Source organism: Cetorhinus maximus, chromosome X, assembly GCF_964194155.1.
Source record: "Cetorhinus maximus chromosome X, sCetMax3.hap1.1, whole genome shotgun sequence".
Lineage (NCBI taxonomy): Eukaryota > Metazoa > Chordata > Chondrichthyes > Lamniformes > Cetorhinidae > Cetorhinus > Cetorhinus maximus.
Window position 1 is genome coordinate 12,797,593 of NC_135917.1, and position 23,670 is coordinate 12,821,262.

The following is a 23,670-nucleotide window of genomic DNA, read 5'->3' on the forward strand; positions in this document are numbered from 1 at the left end:
AAAGATTACTGGTAAAATTAGCACAATGATAAATTTTTATTATTAGAGAGGTAAAGTCCAAAGTCAAAGTGAAACAATGGGAATTTGCATTCAAAGGGGAAATCTGTATAAAGGAGATGAGGTTGTGTGTCGGAAAGAAAGCATTCTAAGATCTAGCAACTGTGAAAAGCCTCAAAGCCTCAAACTGCTGTCTACACGAACTGAATTGAAGAAAACTCGCTTTCAATTCGACTGTGTTACAAGTATTGTGTTACTTTGCCTGGATCTTTTAAAATCTATGTGTTTTACTGTTGCCTAAACGGAGGTGTAACTGGGGGATAGATTAACTAGGGGAGCTAGGAGTTATCATAGTAGTAATTTGTAAACCTACGTATGTGCTTAAAATAATTTCTTCTATTAATAAATATTTAATTTAGTTTTGTAAGAAACCTATATGACTCAGTGGTCTTATTACTACTGAATTCAAGGCACGCGTCTCAAAATTTATACAAATTGCAAAACAGTTGTGGCAGTTGTTTCAAGTTTCCCTTTGGGATTTAAGCAGCTCAGCATTTGCCACCAGCTGTGCCATAACAGAGACATACAAGCCTAGGCTATGCAACCTGTCCTCATAATTTAACCCTGGTCTCTTTTCTCAGCAATACCCAAGTTCTGGACTAACAAACAACCAATTCAAGCTATGGAATTTTATTTGTTGTGTTCAAAATCAGGACACAAATGAGGTAACTTGTCACCCTGACCTCTGGTCAGTAATCCAGGTTACTCTTGTCACAGAATCACAGTGCAGAAGAGGCCCTTCGGCCCATCGAGTCTGCACCGACACGTGAGAAACACCTGACCTACCTACCTAATCCCATTTACCAGCACTTGACCCATAGCCTTGAATGTTATGACGTGCCAAGTGCTCATCCAGGTACTTTTTAAAGGATGTGAGGCAACCCGCCTCCACCACCCTCCCAGGCAGCGCATTCCAGACCGTCACCACCCTCTGGGTAAAAAAGTTTTTCCTCACATCCTCCCTAAACCTCCTGCCCCTCACCTTGAACTTATACTCCCTTGTGACTGACCCTTCAACTAAGGGGAACAGCTGCTCCCTATCCACCCTATCCATGCCCCTCATAATCTTGTACACCTCGATCAGGTCGCCCCTCAGTCTTCTCCGCTCCAACGAAAACAACCCAAGTCTATCCAACCTCTCTTCATAACTTAAATGTTTCATCCCAGGCAACATCCTGGTGAATCTCCTCTGCACCCCCTCCAGTGCAATCACATCCTTCCTATAATGTGGCGACCAGAACTGCACACAGTACTCCAGCTGTGGCCTCACCAAGGTTCTATACAACTCCAACATGACCTCCCTCCTTTTGTAATCTATGCCTCGATTGATAAATATGCCTTTTTCACCACCCCACTAACATGCCCCTCTGCTCCATGTCTCCAGCCGTGACTGATAGGTTTTTATTGGAGCCGCTGAGTGACCTTGTTGGTGCGTGAGTCAACATGTCACAAAAATGGCTGACACGCATCTGGCGGGATTATAACGTGGTGATGGGGCTCTCGCCCGCTGGCTGGAGAGCTGGCAGGAGCTCCGCGCCACCTCTTTTCGGGGAGGCCTGCCACATTAAGTGCCAATCGGGCAGCTGCGGGCCCTTCCCCCAGAAATCCCAGCCAACGAGTCAGGAAGTCCCAGCCCCTGGTTTCAAAGGCAGGGTTTTTAAGCAGGCTAAGGCACCTAGACCAGCAACCGTCCAAGTGTTTCCTTTCAATCCAACCGGTGGGGAAATGTGTCGGAAGGTTTGGGTGGAAGGTTTTAACAGTCAAATAACATTCCGCTCTTTCTTAGTACAGCTTTTTTTAATTGCAGTGCACGGAACAAAATGGAACTCAATACAGGAGCGCACAAACAGAGAACACGAAGAAGCCTAGAGTCTCTCCAGCCTTTCCACAGCTCAGATGTAACTCCACTTTTTGTTGCTCTCACTGATGCTGGTCACTGAAGCTAGCTTGGGACATAGGCAGCAACATGACGGCTTTCTCAATGGATTCAGAGCCACGACTATCAATCCCACAATCTGCGTTCAATCCACACGCTCAGTCAGGGCTTCTGGGAATGTACCTTGCAGACTAGTCACATCCTTCAACTGATTCCAATCCGTCTCTTTAACACCCACCAGGCAGCCTTCGGTCTGTAACAGAAATTAAAATCAGCGCCTCAACAGCCTCGAAAAGCCCAGCAGCATCATTGGGATGCCACTGAATCCTGGCCTGTGCATCCAGAATCCACACAAACTGAGACAAATGAACGACTGTGTGCACATTGGGTACTCCAACACCTGGACTACAGCTGGAGACAGGATCATTGAACTGTTAACATTTGGGCTTCACATAATGGAAAAATCCTGGAGAAAGCAAAGAAAAATGGACACATTTCTGGATGGAAGCAAATCATGGTTTAAACATGAGCTGCAGAAAATAATTGGGTGTTGAGTTTTAAAAGGAGGTTGATGGGACTTTTGGTCTTGTCCATGCAGTAAACAGTGTATTAGAGCTAGATATCGGCGAATTAGTTACTAGCTGGATGCAACAAACAAGATGCTGTGCTTTATATCAGTAATAACTTTCCTCTCCTTTTCCCAATCAGCTCACTCAGGAATCATTTTTCTGTAAGGACTAAAAGTTCCCTGAAATCATTTCCAAAATCTGCCAATGCTAAATTGTGTCAGTGCATAAAAAATAAACAAACATTCTGTTGCAGTACTGGTGGGGATGGGTCTGTCACTGTATAACACTAGGGTACAATACTGGTAGGGACGGGACTGTCACTGTATACACTGGGGCACAGGAAAGGTGGGAACAGGTCTGTCACTGTATTGCACTGGGGTAAAGTACTGGTGCGGACAGGGCTGTCACTGTATAACACTGGGGTACAGTACTGGTGGGGATGGGTCTGTCACTGTATAACACTGGGGTACAGTACTGGTGGGGACGGGTCTGTCGCTGTATAACACTGGGGTACAGTACTGGTGGGGATGGGTCTGTCACTGTATAACACTGGGGTACAGTACTGGTGGGGATTGGTCTGTCACTGTATAACACTGGGGTGCAATACTGGTGGGTATGGGTCTGTCACTGTATAACACTGGGGTACAGTACTGGTGGGGATTGGTCTGTCACTGTATAACACTGGGGTGCAATACTGGTGGGGATGGGTCTGTCACTGTATAACACTGGGGTACAGTACTGGTGGGGATGGGTCTGTCACTGTATAACACTGGGGTACAGTACTGGTGGGGATGGGTCTGTCACTGTATAACACTGGGGTACAGTACTGGTGGGGATGGGTCTGTCACTGTATAACACTGGGGTACAGTACTGGTGGGGATGGGTCTGTCACTGTATAACACTGGGGTACAGTACAGGTGGGGATGGGTCTGTCACTGTATAACACTGGGGTACAGTACTGGTGGGGATGGGTCTGTCACTGTATAACACTGGGGTACAGTACTGGTGGGGATGGATCTGTCACTGTATAACACTGGGGTACAGTACTGGTGGGGACGGGTCCGTCACTGTATAACAGTGGGGTACGGTATTGGTGGGGACGGGTCTGTCACTGTATAACAGCGGGGTAAAGTACTGGTGGGGACAGGTCTGTCACTGTATAACACTGGGGTACAGTACTGGTGGGGACAGGTCTGTCACTGTATAACACTGGGGTACAGTACTGGTGGGGACGGGTCTGTCACTGTATAACACTGGGGTACAGTACTGGTGGGGGTGGGTCTGTCACTGTATAACACTGGGTTATAGTGCTGGTGGGGACAGGTCTGTCACTGTATAACACTGGGGTACAGTACTGGTGGGGACAGGTCTGTCACTGTATAACACTGGGGTACAGTACTGGTGGGGATGGGTCTGTCACTCTATAACACTGGGGTACAGTACTGGGTGGAGACAGGCCTGTCACTGTATAACACTGGGGTACAGTACTGGTGAGGACAGGTCTGTCACTGTATAACACTGGGGCACAGTAATGGTGGGGATGGGTCTGTCACTGTATAACACTGGGGTACAGTACTGGTGGGGATGGATGTGTCACTGTATAACACTGGGGTACAGTACTGGTGAGGACAGGTCTGTCACTGTATAACACTGGGGCACAGTAATGGTGGGGATGGGTCTGTCACTGTATAACACTGGGGTACAGAACTGGTGGGGACAGGTCTGTCACTGTATAACACTGGGGTACAGTACTGGTGAGGACAGGTCTGTCACTGTATTACACTGGGTCACAGTACTGTTGGGGACGGGTCTGTCACTGTATAACACTGGGGCACAGTAATGGTGGGGATGGGTCTTACACTGTATAACACTGGGGTACAGTACTGGTGGGGACAGGTCTGTCACTGTATAACACTGGAGTACAGTACTGGTTGGGACAGGTCTGTCACTGTATAACACTGGGGTATAGTACTGGTGGGGACAGGTCTGTCACTGTATAACACTGGAGTACAGTCCTGGTTGGGACAGGTCTGTCACTGTATAACACTGGGGTACAGTACTGGTGGGGACAGGTCTGTCACTGTATAACACTGGAGTACAGTACTGGTTGGGACAGGTCTGTCACTGTATAACACTGGGGTATAGTACTGGTGGGGACAGGTCTGTCAATTTATATCACTGGAGTACAGTACTGGTGGGGACGGGTCTGTCAGTGTATAACACTGGGGTACAGTACTGGTGGGGATGGGTCTGTCACTGTATAACACTGGCGTACAGTACTGGTGGGGACAGTTCTGTCACTGAATAACACTGGGGTACAATACTGGTGGGGACGGGTCTGTCACTGTATAACACTGGGGTACAGTACTGGTGGGGACTGATCTGTCACTGTATAACGCTGGGGGACAGTACTGGTGGGGACAGGTCTGTCACTGTATAACACTGGGGTACAGTACTCGTGGGGACGGGTCTGTCACTGTATAACACGGGTACATTACTGGTGGGGACGGGTCTGTCACTGTATAACACTGGGGCACAGTACTGGTGGGAATGGGTCTGACACTGTATAACACTGGGGTACAGTACAGGTGGGGATGGGTCTGTCACTGTATAACACTGGGGTACAGTCCTGGTGGGGACAGGTCTGTCACTGTATAACACTGGGGTACAGTACTGGTGGGGACGGGTCAGTCACTGTATAACACTGGGGTACAGTCCTGGTGGGGACAGGTCTGTCAATGTATAACACTGCGGAACAGTACTGGTCGGGACAGGTCTGTCACTGTATAACACTGGGGGACAGTACTGGTGGGGACAGGTCTGTCACTGTATAACACTGGGTTACAGTACTGGTGGGGACGGGTCTGTCACTGTATAGCACTGGGGTACAGTACTGGTGGGGACAGGTCTGTCACTGTATAACACTGGGGTACAGTACTGGTGGGGACGGGTCTGTTACTGTATAACACTGGGGTACAGTACTGGTGGGGACGGGTCTGTCACTGTATAACACTGGGGTACAGTACTGGTGGGGACAGGTCTGTCACTGTATAACACTGGGGTACAGTACTGGTGGGGACGGGTCTGTCACTGTATAACACTGGGGTACAGTACTGGTGGGGACGGGTCTGTCACTGTATAACACTGGGGTACAGTACTGGTGGGGACGGGTCTGTCACTGTATAACACTGGGGTACAGTACTGGTGGGGACCGGTCTGTCACTGTATAACACTGGGGTACAGTACTGGTGGGGACGGGTCTGTCACTGTATAACACTGGGGTACAGTACTGGTGGGGACGGTCTGTCACTGTATAACACTGGGGTACAGTACTGGTGGGGACGGGTCTGTCACTGTATAACACTGGGGTACAGTACTGGTGGGGACGGGTCTGTCTCTGTATAACACTGGGGTACAGTACTGGCGGGGACAGGTCTGTCACTGTATAACTCTCCGCTACATTACTGGTGGGGACGGGTCTGTCACTGTATAACACTGGGGTACAGTACTGGTGGGGACGGGTCTGTCACTGTATAACACTGGGGTACAGTACTGGCGGGGACAGGTCTGTCACTGTATAACTCTCCGCTACATTACTGGTGGGGACGGGTCTGTCACTGTATAACACTGGGGTACTGTACTGGTGGGGACGGGTCCGTCACTGTATAACACTGGGGTACAGTACTGGCGGGGACAGGTCTGTTACTGTATAACACTGGGGTAGAGCCTGGTGGGGACAGGTCTGTCACTGTATAACACTGGGGTACAGTACTGGTGGAGATGGGTCTGTTACTGTATAACAGTGGGGTACAGTACTGGTGGGGACGGTTCTGTCACTGTATAACACTGGGGTACAGTACGGGTGGGGACAGGTCTGTCACTGTATAACTCTCCGCTACTTTACTGGTGGGGACGGGTCTGTCACTGTATAACACTGGGGTACAGTACTGGTGGGGACAGGTCTGTCACTGTATAACACTGGGGTACAGTACTGGTGGGGACAGGTCTGTCACTGTATAACTCTCCGCTACATTACTGGTGGGGACGGGTCTGTCACTGTATAACACTGGGGTACAGTACTGGTGGGGACGGGTCTCTCACTGTATAACACTGGGGTACAGTACTGGTGGGGACGGGTCTGTCACTGTATAACACTGGGGTACAGTGTTGGTGGGGACGGGTCTGTCACTGTATAACACTGGGGTACAGTACTGGCGGGGACAGGTCTGTCACTGTATAACTCTCCGCTACATTACTGGTGGGGACGGGTCTGTCACTGTATAACACTGGGGTACAGTACTGGTGGGGACGGGTCTGTCACTGTATAACTCTCCGCTACATTACTGGTGGGGACGGGTCTGTCACTGTATAACACTGGGGTACAGTACTGGTGGGGACGGGTCTGTCACTGTATAACACTGGGGTACAGTGCTGGTGGGGACGGGTCTGTCACTGTATAACACTGGGGTACAGTACTGGTGGGGACGGGTCTGTCACTGTATAACACTGGGGTACAGTACTGGTGGGGACGGGTCTGTCACCGTATAACACTGGGGTACAGTACTGGTGGGGATGGTCTGTCACTGTATAACACTGGGGTACAGTACTGGTGGGGACGGGTCTGTCACTGTATAACACTGGGGTACAGTACTGGTGGGGACAGGTCTGTCACTGTATAACACTGGGGTACAGTACTGGCGGGGACAGGTCTGTCACTGTATAATTCTCCGCTACATTACTGGTGGGGACGGGTCTGTTACTGTATAACACTGGGGTACAGTACTGGCGGGGACAGGTCTGTCACTGTATAACACTGGGGTACAGTACTGGCGGGGACAGGTCTGTCACTGTATAACTCTCCGCTACATTACTGGTGGGGACGGGTCTGTCACTGTATAACACTGGGGTACAGTACTGGTGGGGACAGGTCTGTCACTGTATAACACTGGGGTACAGTACTGGCGGGGACAGGTCTGTCACTGTATAACTCTCCGCTACATTACTGGTGGGGACGGGTCTGTCACTGTATAACACTGGGGTACAGTACTGGTGGGGACAGGTCTGTCACTGTATAACACTGGGGTACAGTACTGGCGGGGACAGGTCTGTCACTGTATAACTCTCCGCTACATTACTGGTGGGGACGGGTCTGTCACTGTATAACACTGGGGTACAGTACTGGTGGGGACGGGTCTGTCACTGTATAACACTGGGGTACAGTACTGGTGGGGACGGGTCTGACACTGTATAACACTGGGGTACAGTACTGGTGGGGACAGGTCTGTCACTGTATAACACTGGGGTACAGTACTGGCGGGGACAGGTCTGTCACTGTATAACTCTCCGCTACATTACTGGTGGGGACGGGTCTGTCACTGTATAACACTGGGGTACAGTACTGGTGGGGACGGGTCTGTCACTGTATAACACTGGGGTACAGTACTGGTGGGGACGGGTCTGTCACTGTACAACACTGGGGTACAGTACTGGCGGGGACAGGTCTGTCACTGTATAACTCTCCGCTACATTACTGGTGGGGACGGGTCTGTCACTGTATAACACTGGGGTACAGTGCTGGTGGGGATGGGTCTGTCACTGTATAACACTGGGGTACAGTACTGGTGGGGATGGGTCTGTCACTGTATAACACTGGGGTACAGTACTGGTGGGGACAGGTCTGTCACTGTATAACACTGGGGTACAGTACTGGTGGGGACAGGTCTGTCACTGTATAACACTGGGGTATAGTACTGGCGGGGACAGGTCTGTCACTGTATAACTCTCCGCTACATTACTGGTGGGGACGGGTCTGTCACTGTATAACACTGGGGTACAGTGCTGGTGGGGATGGGTCTGTCACTGTATAACACTGGGGTACAGTACTGGTGGGGATGGGTCTGTCACTGTATAACACTGGGGTACAGTACTGGTGGGGACAGGTCTGTCACTGTATAACACTGGGGTACAGTACTGGTGGGGACCGGTCTGTCACTGTATAACACTGGGTTACAGTACTGGTGGGGACGGGTCTGTCACTGTATAACACTGGGGTACAGTACTGGTGGGGACGGGTCTGTCACTGTATAACACTGGGGTACAGTACTGGTGGGCACGGGTCTGTCACTGTATAACACTGGGGTACAGTACTGGTGGGGACAGGTCTGTCACTGTATAATTCTCCGCTACATTACTGGTGGGGATGGGTCTGTCACTGTATAACACTGGGGTACAGTACTGGTGGGGATGGGTCTGTCACTGTATAACACTGGGGTACAGTACTGGTGGGGACGGGTCTGTCACTGTATAACACTGGGGTACAGTACTGGTGGGGATGGGTCTGTCACTGTATAACACTAGGGTACAGTACTGGTGGGGACAGGTCTGTCACTGTATAACACTGGGGTACAGTACTGGTGGGGATGGGTCTGTCACTGTATAACACTGGGGTACAGTACTGGTGGGGACAGGTCTGTCACTGTATAACACTGGGGTACAGTACTGGTGGGGATGGGTCTGTCACTGTATAACACTGGGGTACAGTACTGGAGGGGACAGGTCTGTCACTGTATAACAGTGGGGTACAGTACTGGTGGGGACGGGTCTGTCACTGTATAACACTGGGGTACAGTACTGGTGGGGACAGGTCTGTCACTGTATAACACTGGTGTACAGTACTGGTGGGGACGGGTCTGTCACTGTATAACACGGGTACAGTACTGGTGGGGATGGGTCTGTCACTGTATAACACTGGGGTACAGTACTGGTGGGGACGGCTCTGTCACTGTATAACACTGGGGTACAGTACTGGTGGGGACGGGTCTGTCACTGTATAACACTGGGGTACAGTACTGGTGGGGACGGGTCTGTCACTGTATAACACTGGGGTACAGTACTGTTGGGTACAGTTCTGTCACTATAACACTGGGGTACAGTACTGGTGGGGACGGGTCTGTCACTGTATAACACTGGGGTACAGTACTGGTGGGGACAGGTCTGTCACTGTATAACACTGGGGTACAGTACTGGTGGGGATGGGTCTGTCACTGTATAACACTGGGGTACAGTACTGGTGGGGACGGGTCTGTTACTGTATAACACTGGGGTACAGTACTGGTGTGGATAGGTCTGTCACTGTATAACACTGGGGTACAGTACTGGTGGGGACGGGTCTGTCACTGTATAACACTGGGGTACAGTACTGGTGGGGACGGGTCTGTCACTGTATAACATTGGGGTACAGTACTGGTGGGGACGGGTCTGTCACTGTATAACACTGGTGTACAGTACTGATGGGGATGGGTCTGTCACTGTATAACACTGGGGTACAGTACTGGTGGGGACGGGTCTGTCACTGTATAACACTGGGGTGCAGTACTGGTGGGGACAGGTCTGTCACTGTATAACACTGGGGTACAGTACTGGTGGGGACGGGTCTGTCACTGTATAACACTGGGGTGCAGTATTGGTGGGGACGGGTCTGTCACTGTATAACACTGGGGTACAGTACTGGTGGGGACGGGTCTGTCACTGTATAACACTGGGGTACAGTACTGGTGGGGATGGGTCTGTCACTGTATAACACTGGGGTGCAGTATTGGTGGGGACGGGTCTGTCACTGTATAACACTGGGGTACAGTACTGGTGGGGACGGGTCTGTCACTGTATAACACTGGGGTACAGTACTGGTGCGGACGGGTCTGTCACTGTGTAACACTGGGGTACAGTACTGGTGGGGATGGGTCTGTCACTGTATAACACTGGGGTACAGTACTGGTGGGGACGGGTTTGTCACTGTATAACACTGGGGTACAGTACTGGTGGGGACGGGTCTGTCACTGTATAACACTGGGGTGCAGTACTGGTGGGGACGGCTCTGTCACTGTATAACACTGGGGTGCAGTACTGGTGGGGACAGGTCTGTCACTGTATAACACTGGGGTGCAGTACTGGTGGGGACGGCTCTGTCACTGTATAACACTGGGGTACAGTACTGGTGGGGACGGGTCTGTCACTGTATATAAATGATATCCAGGGCAGTAGCAGCACCAGTAAGATGCTAAGCCAACTTCCCTGGAATCCGTTTCAACCATGTCCACAAACTGCCCTGTCAGAGCCGTGCCTCTTGGGACATCAGCCTGAGATTTCAACTTCCCTCCAGCCAACCATTGGCTGCCTGGTAAAGGTATCGATTTCTGTGCTGGATGAGAGTTAAGGTCTATCTGTGCCGAGACATCTATCGGGAATAGACTGAAACTGTCCAGAATTCCTTTCTTACAGGCAGTGGAAGATGGCCTGAGCTGGGACTGGCTGTCACCAGATCTGAATGTGTGCTGGCCCTATGGTGCTGCCCGCCCCTTTATTGTGCTCATCGAACAGTTTTCTCTCACCTGTGTTTCAGTCTCAGTGCAAGACAGAACCAATATGATGTCCCCCTCAGTGAACTGTAAGTGTGTTTCCTCACATGAGCTCTGTGTTGCTTTCACCTGCATAAAAAAACAGTGCAGATCAAGTACCATTTGTTCCTGCCTGAATTTCAAGCATGGTGTGGATGTAAAATATCGCTTTCAGGGGCTTTGAGATTTGCACTCTCCCCTCACCCCCAAACCAGAGTTATCAACGTAAGTGATGGCCATTGGCAGCTCGTGGTGACTGGAGATGTCTACGTTGAGCGTATACTGTAACACAGAGCAGTCACCCCTGCACCAAAACTATACATGAGGATAAAAACCATATGGAGCACAAGGAACAGCACTGAGCTGGGCAGTGTAGTTACCAGCTTCAAAACCAGACAAGACAGAGGGGGTAGATTTGTGAAAGGCAAGACAGAGCCTGAGCAGGAGAGAAGCCTGAGGGGCCTGGGAAGGAGAGAGGCCTGAGGGGCCTGGGAAGGAGAGAGGCCTGAGGGGTCTGGGAAGGAGAGAGGCCTGAGGGGCCTGGGCAGGGGCGAGTCCTGAGGGGCCTGGGAAGGAGAGAGGCCTGAGGGGCCTGGGTAGGGGCAAGTCCTGAGGGGCCTGGGAAGGAGAGAGGCCTGAGGGACCTGGAAAGAAGAGAGGCCTGAGGGACCTGGGAAGGAGAGAGGCCTGAGGGGCCTGGGAAGGAGAGAGGCCTGAGGGGCCTGGGTAGGGGCAAGTCCTGAGGGACCTGGGAAGGAGAGAGGCCTGAGGGACCTGGGAAGGAGAGAGGCCTGAGGGGCCTGGGAGGGAGAGAGGCCTGAGTGGCCTGGGAAGGAGAGAGGCCTGAGAGTTCTGGGAAGGAGAGAGGCCTCGGGACAAGAGGGATCAGGGCAGGTTATGATTTGAACCAAGCCGGGCTGGGATCATTGCTTGACTCTGATATACTTCGCTGCTGCTGAAAATCGCATGGAAATCTTACAACCTTGAATAATTGCTCATATTAAGGGCCTAGCCTATAAGGCTGCAGGAAATCCACTTTCAAAACAAACCTTGGTCTCTGAGTCTCGTCTTGGAAATTTCCTGAAACCCCCTCAGAGGCAGCATCTTGGGTTCTAGCTGATAGCGATTGGAGTTTAGAAAACGGGAAATAAATCCTGATAGTTACACAATGTTACTCTTAGGAAGCCTATCCCACATTGGCAGGCAGGAGACTGGTGCACGGGGGCCAGTTTGTACAGCGGGTAGGACCAGCTGAAGGAAGTAGCGGGTTAGAGGGATGTTTCGTGTTGGCACAGAGCCTGTCCATGTGCCTACCGAGCTCTGCAGACGAGACGGGTTCTGCTCCTGGGATGTGCCAGGGGCGATCAACTCGCTCAGTGAAGTCCTGAAGTTTGATATTTCTTGGATTTCAAGGAGATATCACACTCAATTAAATTGGCAGAAGATTGGGCGACTACAAAAGGGTTAATTCTGGCAAATTACAGAAGTGATCACAGTTCTGTTTCACTGCCTTTAACTTCCTGCCACCACATAAAGAGTTCAACAACATTAAACAGGTACCAGTCGCCTGGTGGTTCTGGGACTGAATCAGGAAGTTAGAGGTCAGAAGGTCAAATCCCATCTGGCTAATTTATGAAATTAAATTCAGTGAATCGGGTAATTTGTGGGGGCACCTGGTTAATGTCCACGTAAAAATTGCCGGGTTGCTGTAAAAATACAACTAGTTCGCTTATGTCCTTCCAAGAGGGGAATCTGCCATCACTCTACATGTCATTCTAATTTTATAGTATATGGTTGACTCTTAAGCAAGGATGGGTAATAAATACCAGCCTGCCTGAGTCACACAAGGACAAATAAATCAGCGAGAAGCTAGGAGAATGAAGAACAGAGAGAATGCAGTGGTCTGGCACCTTATACATGAATCCAGGTGGCAGCTCTTCACAAGGTGATCTCTGGATAGCTTTACTTTCATCCAATTCCAGCTCTTCACTCCCTGAAGAAGTCAGGGATGTATCTTCTCTTTCATGAGCTATATCTCCGCTGTCTTCCACCTCATGCTTATCAGTGGGAAGCTGAGTCATGGCCTGTGGGATCAATGTAAACAGCATTAATGTCAATTTTTAAAAAAAATATTTGTTCTAGGGATGTGGGCATCACTGGCTGGGCCAGCAATTTATTGCCCGTCCCTAATCACCCCTCGTTCAGAGGGCATTTCAGAGTCAACCACATTGCTGTGGGTTTGGAGACACATGTAGACCAGAGCAGGCAGATTTCTTCCCTAAACCAGGTGAAGAGTTCTCACAACAATTGGTAATGGTTTCATGGTCATCAGTAGACTTTTAATTCCAAAAGTGTTTTTATTGCCATCTGCTGTGGTGGGATTCGACCCTGCATCCCCAGCGCATTACCCTGGGTCTCTGGATCACCAGTCCAGTGACAATACCACCACCTCCCCTGTTGCTGGACTAGTAATCCAGAGGCCCAGGCTAATGCTCTGGGGACATGGGTTCAAATCCCACCACGGTAGCTGGTGAAATTTAAATTCAATTAAGAAATGTGGAATATAGAGCTGGTTACAGTAATGGTGACCAAGGCCGGAATTTTCCAGTACCCCATTGAAATCTCCGTCCGTTCACATCAGTGGGGACCAGAAGATCCCACCAGGGTGAGGGGCTGGAAAATCCCAGCCCATGAAACTATCATCGATTGTTGTAAAACCCCATCTGGTTCACTAATGCCCCTTTAGGGAAGGAAATCTGCTGTCCTTACCTGGTCTGGCCTACATGTGACTCCAGACCCACAGCAATGTTGGTTGACTCTTAACTGCCCTCTGAAGTGACCTGGCAAGGTCAGTTCAAGGGCAATTAGGGATGGGCAATAAATGCCTTACCAGCGATGCCCATGAAAGAATAAAGAAAAAAAGATAAAATTCCCTTGTCATTTGGAACGTGCTGCTGGGTCAGATACATCCATTCCCAGTAGCTTGCCATTGATGCACGGAATTCCTGGACATTTTTTTCCTCTTAAATCCTAAGAGGTCCTGGACAGCCCTTGGAAGTTCTGTGGTGCAGTGCATCATGTTCCTGCCCCTAAGCCAGAAGCTCTGAGCTCAAGTCCCACTCCAGGACTTGATGGCCAAGGAAGGTGTGTTCATAATACAGCCAAACAGGTCAAGTATCAACCTGCAACTCCTTCTGACATGCACCAATGGCAGGTGGTAAGAGTGGGAGAGATTCCTGGCCAGCCATGTAATGGAGCTTCAACCATCACTATCCAAAGCTCCAGACAACAATATGCGTGTAAAGTGTATGTTGTCACAGTGAACTGTAACCCACCACCATCTCCACCGAGTCTCCCTGCCCCACCTCCCCTACCATTGCTCCCTACGACCTTACTGTGATTGAAATCAAAACTCATCACATCCTCTCCTTCTCTCACACCTTCCCAGGGCTTCAAACCTGTGGAAAGGGCTTCAGAGCTAGGCTGTGGGGTGGGCGGGGGAACCTTTAGAGGATGGTGGGCTAGTGGAAAGGAGGGATGTAGCAGCGGAAGCTGACCAAATTGTCTCTATCTTTGTGACAAAGAAGTTTATGACTTCCTCACACTTGTTGTTGGAGGTGAGGGCGGAGTGGATACGGGAAAGGGGTTTAAGAAGACAGTCTGCAGTAGAGAACAGAAGCCGGGAGTTACCTTTACACTCCAGGATGACTCTGCGCGAGTGAACGGTTTTGCAGGTGAGAGCAGGGCCTGATAGTGTTTCATGTGGTCCAGCCAGACCTGACAGTGGAGGCTAAGCTAGGTGTCCACCATATCCATTTAACTTTGCGTCCCTTGGATTTAAGGGAGCAGAGATGAGGGTGGTTCCAGGAACCGGCCAGGGTGAGAGAGAGCGATGGTTTTATTGGGGACTAGGGCATCAAAGGTGGAGTCAAGGGCCCTCCTGAGTAAATCAGTAGCTGCAGAAATGTTGTGGTGATTGGATGGCTGGCTAGACAGTTCTGGTTTTCAGAGTGCACTGTAAGTGAATTGGAGGATAGTTGTTTCCAGGGACTGATATAGAAGGAGGGAGGGTTTGAGTGTGGAGGGTGATGTGGGCCAAGAGTGATACAAGGAAGCGATCAGAGGTGGCCTTACCTGTGATTGAAACTATGGGAGTAGTGAGACCACATGAGACAGTAAGGTCAAGGGAGTGGCCATGAATATGGGTTGGGGAGTTTACATGGAGGGAGAGATTTAGAGGGAATAACAGGACAGTGAACTCAGAGGAGAGAGAACATGAGGAGGTGAGATGGAGATTGAAGTTGAGGGGAAAGTGCCAGAGGAGTAGGGGGTCAGGCCAAGGTGATCTGGTGATAAGTGCCACACTGTCACCACGACGGTCATGATGAGTCATGTGGTAGAAGATATAGTCAGGCAGGAAGGTCTCATTTATGGGGAAGGTGTCATCACCCCTTCCATTAGAGCCATAATGTCGATGTAATCATCCACAATTCGTTCATTAAGGGCCTTGTTCACAAGTGAACAGGCATTCTGGAGGGAGATGCGGAGAGGAGCGGTGAGAGTTTATCCACTGGCAGAGTTCACAGGGTCAGCAACGAGAGGGGAGAGTTGGGCAGGAAGGAGATTGGCAAGGTTGGCTCCCAGCAGGCACGCTGGGCAGGAAGGTCAATCAGAGACGGGGCAGTTGGCGTTGCTGCCCGCTGCGAGCCAGTGCCAACTAGACAAGCCCATCGGAGGAACAAAGAGAGAGGCAGAGAGGGGAGCTGTCGGCTTATCTAAGAGGGAGACAAATCCTGGGGTGGGAGCAGGTATGTGGAGGAGTGCTGAAGGATTGGGGTAGGGATTGGGAGGGCAGAGTAACTGAGAGGGGAGAAGTGAAAGGAGGCATGACAATTGAAGAGAGGAGGACTAGGAGGGAGTAAAGAGAAAAGAAATTTTAAAAAGAGGATAAAATGGAAACTGAAGTGATGGACTTTCTGAAAGTCCAAATAAACAGCATCAGAGGGAATTTCACTCGCTACTTTATTTGTAATGTCCTAAAAGAAGTCATGCATGCTTTATACTGGGATGTGGTCAATTCGGAGCTTATTAAAATAGGAGCATGTGTGCTGTGGTTCAATCTGCTGGAGGTCCCTTATACATGACCATAAAACAGAGGCATTCCCAGCTGGTACCAATATGGGGCTGGGGCTGATATTCACATCGACACGTGTTCCATGATAACAGAATCACCACGGGCAGAATTTTCAGGTTGGCGGGCGGGCGCGATTGGCGGGTCCGGGCATGGCTGGGGAACATGCCGCTGACCAGGATCGGCCCCCTGACCGCGATTTCACACTGGCGGGCCAATTAACGGCCATCCAGCGTGAAGCACGCGCTGAAATGCTCAGCGCTGCCAGGGTTGGGGGGTGGGGGCAGGAGGAGGGCGGGTACTGGCAGTAGGCACAGGCGCAGGGAAGCAGGGAACGAAATCACCCTGGCCGACCTAAAAATCCTGCTCCAGCATTTTCTTTTTTTTAACCCAGTCAGTATAAGGGTGGGACTGGATTGCCTTCTGACCCCTACATTATGTGTGCAGAAACTCGATGAGGGCGCGAGTGGCTCTTTAAATTTATTCCTGCCAAATATTTGTGGTTGTCTTTCTACCCACATTACCTGAGGTGGGGGCTGCGGTGAAGTGACCGATGTAGGGTCAGAGGTTGCAGCGGGTTCACAAGTCTGTAGGTCAACCGAGGCGCCACTTGCTGGAAAGATCGAGGCATCCTCAGCCGAAAGGGAATCTGAAGGGATGGACACTGCGCACTGAGCATTAGGTGATGTCAGTCCTTCGATACAAGCTTGTGCGTCAGGCTGCGACCCTTCTCGAGCTGTAAGGTTGACAGGAGAGTTCTCTCCATTTGTTGTACATTTCTCAGGGGGAGGTGAGGCTTCACTAGAGGTTTGGATTGTGGGTTCGACCTCTGAGGCTCCGGGAGGTGCAGGAATGGCCTGAGGTGCCACCTCGCCAGACGGCTGATCTTCCAGGAAAGCTGAGGCATCCGTTGGAACCTGGGCTTTGGGCTCAGCCTCTGAGACGTCGAGCGCTACTGGGCTAGCTTCCATGGTCAACTCCCCGGGAGCTTGATCTTCAGAGGACAGCAAGGCCTCAGCAGGCACTGGAACTTCAGGCTCAGGTTCTGAGGCTGTGGGAGTTGCAGAGCTTAACATCAGAGATGCTTCCCCAGTTGGCGCCGCTAGACAAGGATTTGTAGCTGGATCTGCAGAAGACTTTTCAGCTGATGATGAAGATGAAGAAGATAAATCTTCAATGGTTGCGATGACTTCTTCGCTACCATCAACAGTAACTGGGGATGAGCTTTCAAGCGATGGGGAGGAATTGGTAGACAATATTTCTGAGTGATTTTCACCCGTGCTAGGTGGATAGACCAAATCATTACTGGACAATTCAAGCAATGTAGATTCTGAAGGAGGTGGTTCACTTCTAAGTGCTTTGGGTAGAGGGGTATCTACCACTTTCCCAGAGGACTCTAGCCTTGAATTTTCTGAAGCGTTCGGATTCTCGGCGAGCGTGAGATCAGTTGGGGCTGAAATGTCTCGAGGTGAGGCAATCGGACCATCTGGTTCTTCAGAGTGAGATTGTGTTGCAGAAGGAGGTAGATTGAGGGGCTCAACGTTACTTAATGATAAACGTGGAAGAGGTGTTGGCACTTTGTTTTGTGGCGGCACGACAGCAGGGTGAGTCTCTTGGTGTGGTTCAGTCGTTTCAAGGGCGGCTTCGCTGGACGCTGGGGCTGGGGGAGGTGCAACTTCAATGGAGGATGGCGTTGGAGGAGGTAACACCTCCTCCTTCGAAATGGTGGCAGCCACCGATGATTGTTCAAGGCTGCTCTCCGAAGAGGCTGAGAGTCGACTTGCAGGATTGACCGGCGATGAGATAATCAATGAGCGCCTGTTGCTGTAACATAAAAACACACAGGTACCTCACACTATTCATAGATGAGGCTGTTAATGTTAACGTTAACAAAGGACATCATGTTCACCTGGTGGCTCAGTAGGTGAAAGCACTGCCTGGTATGGTCCTGAGTCATAGATCGGAAGGCAACTGGCTGAATGAGCTGAACTCCGATGAGGCAACAGAGATACTATTAGAATTGGCCTCAGTTCCCCTAGGTGTCTGATTGGATGTTAGGTGACCACACAATGGGGCTTCTCCCTGGACATGGTGATATAACGCTGTGTGTGGGTTCACACCTGAAACTGGTCACTTGGGTGAAGGACCAAGTTCAGCCAATACCAGTTGGCACCTTCAGGAGAGGAGAAATATCGGGAGGGGAGAATCAGGCTGCCAAAATTGGAAAGAACAGAACACTGCTGGGTGCAGAATGATCAGAGCAGGGGGACTAGGCATTGCCATTGCTGGTCTGTGACAGCGCCACTTGTTGATGTGAGTTATCACCAGCAGAGAGGATCAATTATTTTCAACTGAGAGGGGGCCATTGAGCTGCAAAACGTTACTTGTTAATTAACTCTAATGCGGTTAATGTGGGGGAGGGTATTAGGTGAAGCACTTTGACTGGGGGGAGGATATTACCAGCTGCACCTCATAGTTTGCCAGCACAAAGGTAACAAAGGATGGTCAGATGTTGATGTCAGGATTATTGTAGGATTGAACAGCTGTTCACCATGATTGGCAGAGAGATCTGACAGGCAGTGTAAGCATGTCCAATGGTGTGCACTTGCTAAATAATGACATGGTGATGTGCTGGGATAGTGACCACTTACCTTGCAATGCCCTTCACGATAAACACCTTGGTACTGTGCTGCTTCTCCAGTTTTGTCATCACGGAGTACAGGCTCTGGTTCAGCTGCAAAGACACAGGAGTGCTGTGAAAGGGAGGGTGAACACCGCGCGAATGCACTGAGCGGGTTTCTCAGGTAGCAATGAATTAGGGGGGCTAGTCCAATTAGCTAGAAAACAACAGAGAAAATAAAGAACTTGGCCCGATGAAAGGCAACAGCCTGAAATATTAAAAACGTATCCCTCATTAGAGATGCTCCCCAGCCTATTGAGCATCTCAAGCATTTTCTCTTATATTTCAGATTTCCAGCATCCACAGAATTTCACGTTTGCTCTTCTTACACTGTCCCCATCAAACACTCCCAGGACAGGTACAGCACAGGGTTAGATACAGGGCAAATCTCCCTCTACACTGTCACCATCAAACACTCCCAGGACAGGTACAGCAGAGGGTTAGATACAGGGCAAATCTCCCTCTACACTGTCACCATCAAACACTCCCAGGACAGGTACAGCACGGGGTTAGATACAGAGTAAAGCTCCCTCTACACTGTCCCCATCAAACACTCCCAGGACAGGTACAGCACGGGGTTAGATACAGAGTAAATGTCCCTCTACACTGTCCCCATCAAACACTCCCAGGACAGGTACAGCACAGGGTTAGATACAGGGTAAAGCCCCCTCTACACTGTCCCCATCAAACACTCCCAGGACAGGTACAGCAGAGGGTTAGATACAGGGAAAATCTCCCTCTACACTGTCACCATCAAACACTCCCAGGACAGGTACAGCACGGGGTTAGATACATAGTAAAGCTCCCTCTACACTGTCCCCATCAAACAGTCCCAGGGCAGGTACAGCACGGGGTTAGATACAGAGTAAAGCTCCCTCTACAATGTCCCCATCAAACACTCCCAGGACAGGTACAGCACAGGGTTAGATACAGGGTAAAGCTCCCTCTACACTGTCCCCATCAAACACTCCCAGGACAGGTACAGCACAGGGTTAGATACAGGGTAAAGCTCCCTCTACACTGTCCCCATCAAATACTCCCAGGACAGGTACAGCACAGGGTTAGATACAGGGTAAAGCTCCCTCTACACTGTCCCCATCAAACACTCCCAGGACAGGTACAGCATGGGGTTAGATACAGGGTAAAGCTCCCTCTACACTGTCCCCATCAAACACTCCCAGGACAGGTACAGCACAGGGTTAGATACAGGGTAAAGCTCCCTCTACGCTGTCCCCATCAAACACTCCCAGGACAGGTACAGCACGGGGTTAGATACAGAGTAAAACTCCCTCTACACTGTCCCCATCAAACACTCCCAGGACAGGTACAGCACGGAGTTAGATACAGAGTAAAGCTCCCTCTACACTGTCCCCATCAAACACTCCCAGGACAGGTACAGCACAGGGTTAGATACAGGGTAAAGCTCCCTCTACACTGTCCCCATCAAACACTCCCAGGACAGGTACAGCACAGGGTTAGATACAGGGTAAAGCTCCCTCTACACTGTCACCATCAAACACTCCCAGGACAGGTACAGCACAGGGTTAGATACAGGGTAAAGCTCCCTCTACAATGTCCCCATCAAACACTCCCAGGACAGGTACAGCACAGGGTTAGATACAGGGTAAAGCTCCCTCTACACTGTCCCCATCAAACACTCTCAGGACAGGTACAGCACAGGGTTAGATACAGGGTAAAGCTCCCTCTACACTGTCCCCATCAAACACTCCCAGGACAGGTACAGCAGAGGGTTAGATGCAGGGCAAATCTCCCTCTACACTGTCACCATCAAACACTCCCAGGACAGGTAAAGCACGGGGTTAGATACAGAGTAAAGCTCCCTCTACACTGTCCCCATCAAACACTCCCAGGGCAGGTACAGCACGGGGTTAGATACAGAGTAAATCTCCCTCTACACTGTCCCCATCAAACACTCCCAGGACAGGTACAGCACAGGGTTAGATACAGGGTAAAGCCCCCTCTACACTGTCCCCATCAAACACTCCCAGGACAGGTACAGCAGAGGGTTAGATACAGGGAAAATCTCCCTCTACACTGTCACCATCAAACACTCCCAGGACAGGTACAGCACGGGGTTAGATACAGAGTAAAGCTCCCTCTACACTGTCCCCATCAAACACTCCCAGGGCAGGTACAGCACGGGGTTAGATACAGAGTAAATCTCCCTCTACACTGTCCCCATCAAACACTCCCAGGACAGGTACAGCACAGGGTTAGATACAGGGTAAAGCTCCCTCTACACTGTCCCCATCAAACACTCCCAGGACAGGGACAGCACAGGGTGAGATACAGGGTAAAGCTCCCTCTACACTGTCCCCATCAAACACTCCCAGGACAGGTACAGCACAGGGTTAGATACAGGGTAAAGCTCCCTCTACACTGTCCCCATCAAACACTCCCAGGACAGGTATAGCACAGGGTTAGATACAGAGTAAAGCTCCCTCTACACTGTCCCCATCAAACACTCCCAGGACAGGTACAGCATGGGGTTAGATACAGAGTAAAGCTCCCTCTACACTGTCCCCATCAAACACTCCCAGGACAGGTACAGCACGTGGTTAGATACAGAGTAAAGCTCCATCTACACTGTCCCCATCAAACACTCCCAGGACAGGTACAGCACAGGGTTAGATACAGGGTAAAGCTCCCTCTACACTGTCCCCATCAAACACTCCCAGGACAGGTACAGCACGGGGTTAGATACAGAGTAAAGCTCCCTCTACACTGTCCCCATCAAACACTCCCAGGACAGGTACAGCACGGGGTTAGATACAGAGTAAAGCTCCCTCTACACTGTCCCCATCAAACACTCCCAGGACAGGTACAGCACGGGGTTAGATACAGAGTAAAGCTCCCTCTACACTGTCCCCATCAAACACTCCCAGGACAGGTACAGCATGGGGTTAGATACAGAGTAAAGCTCCCTCTACACTGTCCCCATCAAACACTCCCAAGTCAGGTACAGCACGGTGTTAGATACAGAGTAAAGCTCTCTCTACACTGTCCCCATCAGACATTCCCAGGACAGGTACAGTATGGGGTTAGATGCAGAGTAAAGCTCCCTCTACACTGTCCCCATCAAACACTCCCAGGACAGGTACAGCACAGGGTTAGATACAGAGTAAAGCTCCCTCTACACTGTCCCATCAGACATTCCCAGGACAGGTACATTGTGGGGTTAGATACAGAGTAAAGCTCCCTCTACACTGTCCCCATCAAACACTCCCAGGACAGGTACAGCATGGTGTTAGATACAGAGTAAAGCTCCCTCTACACTGTCCCCATCAAACACTCCCAGGACAGGTACAGCACGGGGTTAGATACAGAGTAAAGCTCCCTCTACACTGTCCCCATCAAACACTCCCAGGACAGGTACAGCACAGGGTTAGATACAGAGTAAAGCTCCCCCTATACTGTCCCATCAAACACTCCCAGGACAGGTACAGCACAGGGTTAGATACAGAGTAAAGCTCCCTCTACACTGTCCCATCAAACACTCCCAGGACAGGTACACTATGGGGTTAGATACAGAGTAAAGCTCCCTCTACACTGTCCCCATCAAACACTCTCAGGGCAGGTACAGCACGGGGTTAGATACAGAGTAAAGCTCCCTCTACACTGTCCCCATCAAACACTCCCAGGACAGATACAGCACGGGGTTAGATACAGAGTAAAGTTCCCTCTACACTGTCCCCATCAAACACTCCCAGGGATAGGTACAGCACGGGGTTAGATACAGAGTAAAGCTCCCTCTACACTGTCCCCATCAAACACTCCCAGGGCAGGTACAGCACGGGGTTAGATACAGAGTAAAGCTCCCTCTACACTGTCCCCATCAAACACTCCCAGGACAGGTACAGCACGGGGTTAGATACAGAGTAAAGCTCCCTCTCCACTGTCCCCATCAAACACTCCCAGGACAGGTACACTATGGGGTTAGATGCAGTATAGTCAGATTGCTGCATTTTCAGTAATTCTGACATCGCTGTTCTCATTTGAGGTGTTCCGAATTGGTGGCCCTCCTGACTATTCAAACCCGGTTCCAAGTCTGCGACACGGCCATTTTTACCTTGCTCATCTCCTGATAGAAAGTATCCCGTAAATTGGACATGTTCTGAAATATTGTCACGTAGCATCCGATGCGGCTGTAAGAAAAGGAGTCACGGTCAGCTGTCACAACAGTGGTTCACCATTTCAAACACCTCGGCAGTGAAAGTGGATGTGGGCAGGGACACAAAATAGATGGAACTGCAACTATCACCCATTGAGGACTGGGCCAGTCCCCATTTCTGTTGAAGCCAATGGGCCTACAGAATAGCCTGAGCGTATCACTCACGACTAATGGCCCGCTCCTGTCCAATTTTGAACAACTCTTCTGTCTAACTGGTGGTACAAAGGCATCTTGGAGCCCTGTGCCGCCACTCAAGTTATGCTGACTTGTCTGCCCCTCGGGTATTTCGGTTTTACTGAGGGTGATTCTTTCAGCTTCGTTCACTCAAAATACAGCTAAGTTTTACTGGTGTTCTCTCAGTGTGAGGTGAGTCATCCCTTGCTTATGCTGGCAGGCATCATGCAGGTCCCTTGAGGGTACCCAGTATGGGGCTGCGGATTGAGGAAGAGTTGCGCTCATCGAGCATAACCATGGGGAGGTCGGCCAAAGAAATCGGAAGCCAGTCCCTGAGAGCTGGTTTTGCCAGAAGGAGCCAGCCAAGTCCATGCAACTTGTTCTGTGCACACGAGGAACATGTATAGGGTACCAGTGTGTGTACACATTGAATATTGACTGAAACCTGGAGAGAAATGCTGCATTAATCCGATAGGAGTCACTTCTTCGAGAAACTCTAGTTTCCCCTATGTGTCTCTCAGTCACAAACCATTCACAATTCCAATTCTGTAAGTCTTTCGTGGAACAGTTCAGCGTTCCATCATTTAGTAAGCCTCTC

At 50.4% G+C, this 23,670-nt stretch overlaps 1 protein-coding gene across 3 annotated transcripts in view; it reads right to left on the reverse strand.

The window, feature by feature from the left end:
* Positions 1–1,840: 1,840 nt before the first annotated feature.
* LOC144672587 (uncharacterized) overlaps positions 1,841–23,670 on the reverse strand; it is a 102,141-nt gene continuing 80,311 nt past the window's right edge. For all 3 annotated transcript variants that reach the window (XM_078534408.1, XM_078534409.1, XM_078534407.1), the window contains 6 exons: positions 22,797–22,872; positions 18,678–18,760; positions 16,551–17,850; positions 12,806–12,979; positions 10,890–10,985; positions 1,841–2,186 (listed from right to left, as the gene is read on the reverse strand). In XM_078534408.1, the coding sequence (XP_078390534.1) occupies positions 2,079–2,186; positions 10,890–10,985; positions 12,806–12,979; positions 16,551–17,850; positions 18,678–18,760; positions 22,797–22,872 (1,837 nt within the window). In that variant the 3' untranslated portion in view covers positions 1,841–2,078. The remainder of the gene's footprint in view (positions 2,187–10,889; positions 10,986–12,805; positions 12,980–16,550; positions 17,851–18,677; positions 18,761–22,796; positions 22,873–23,670) is intronic.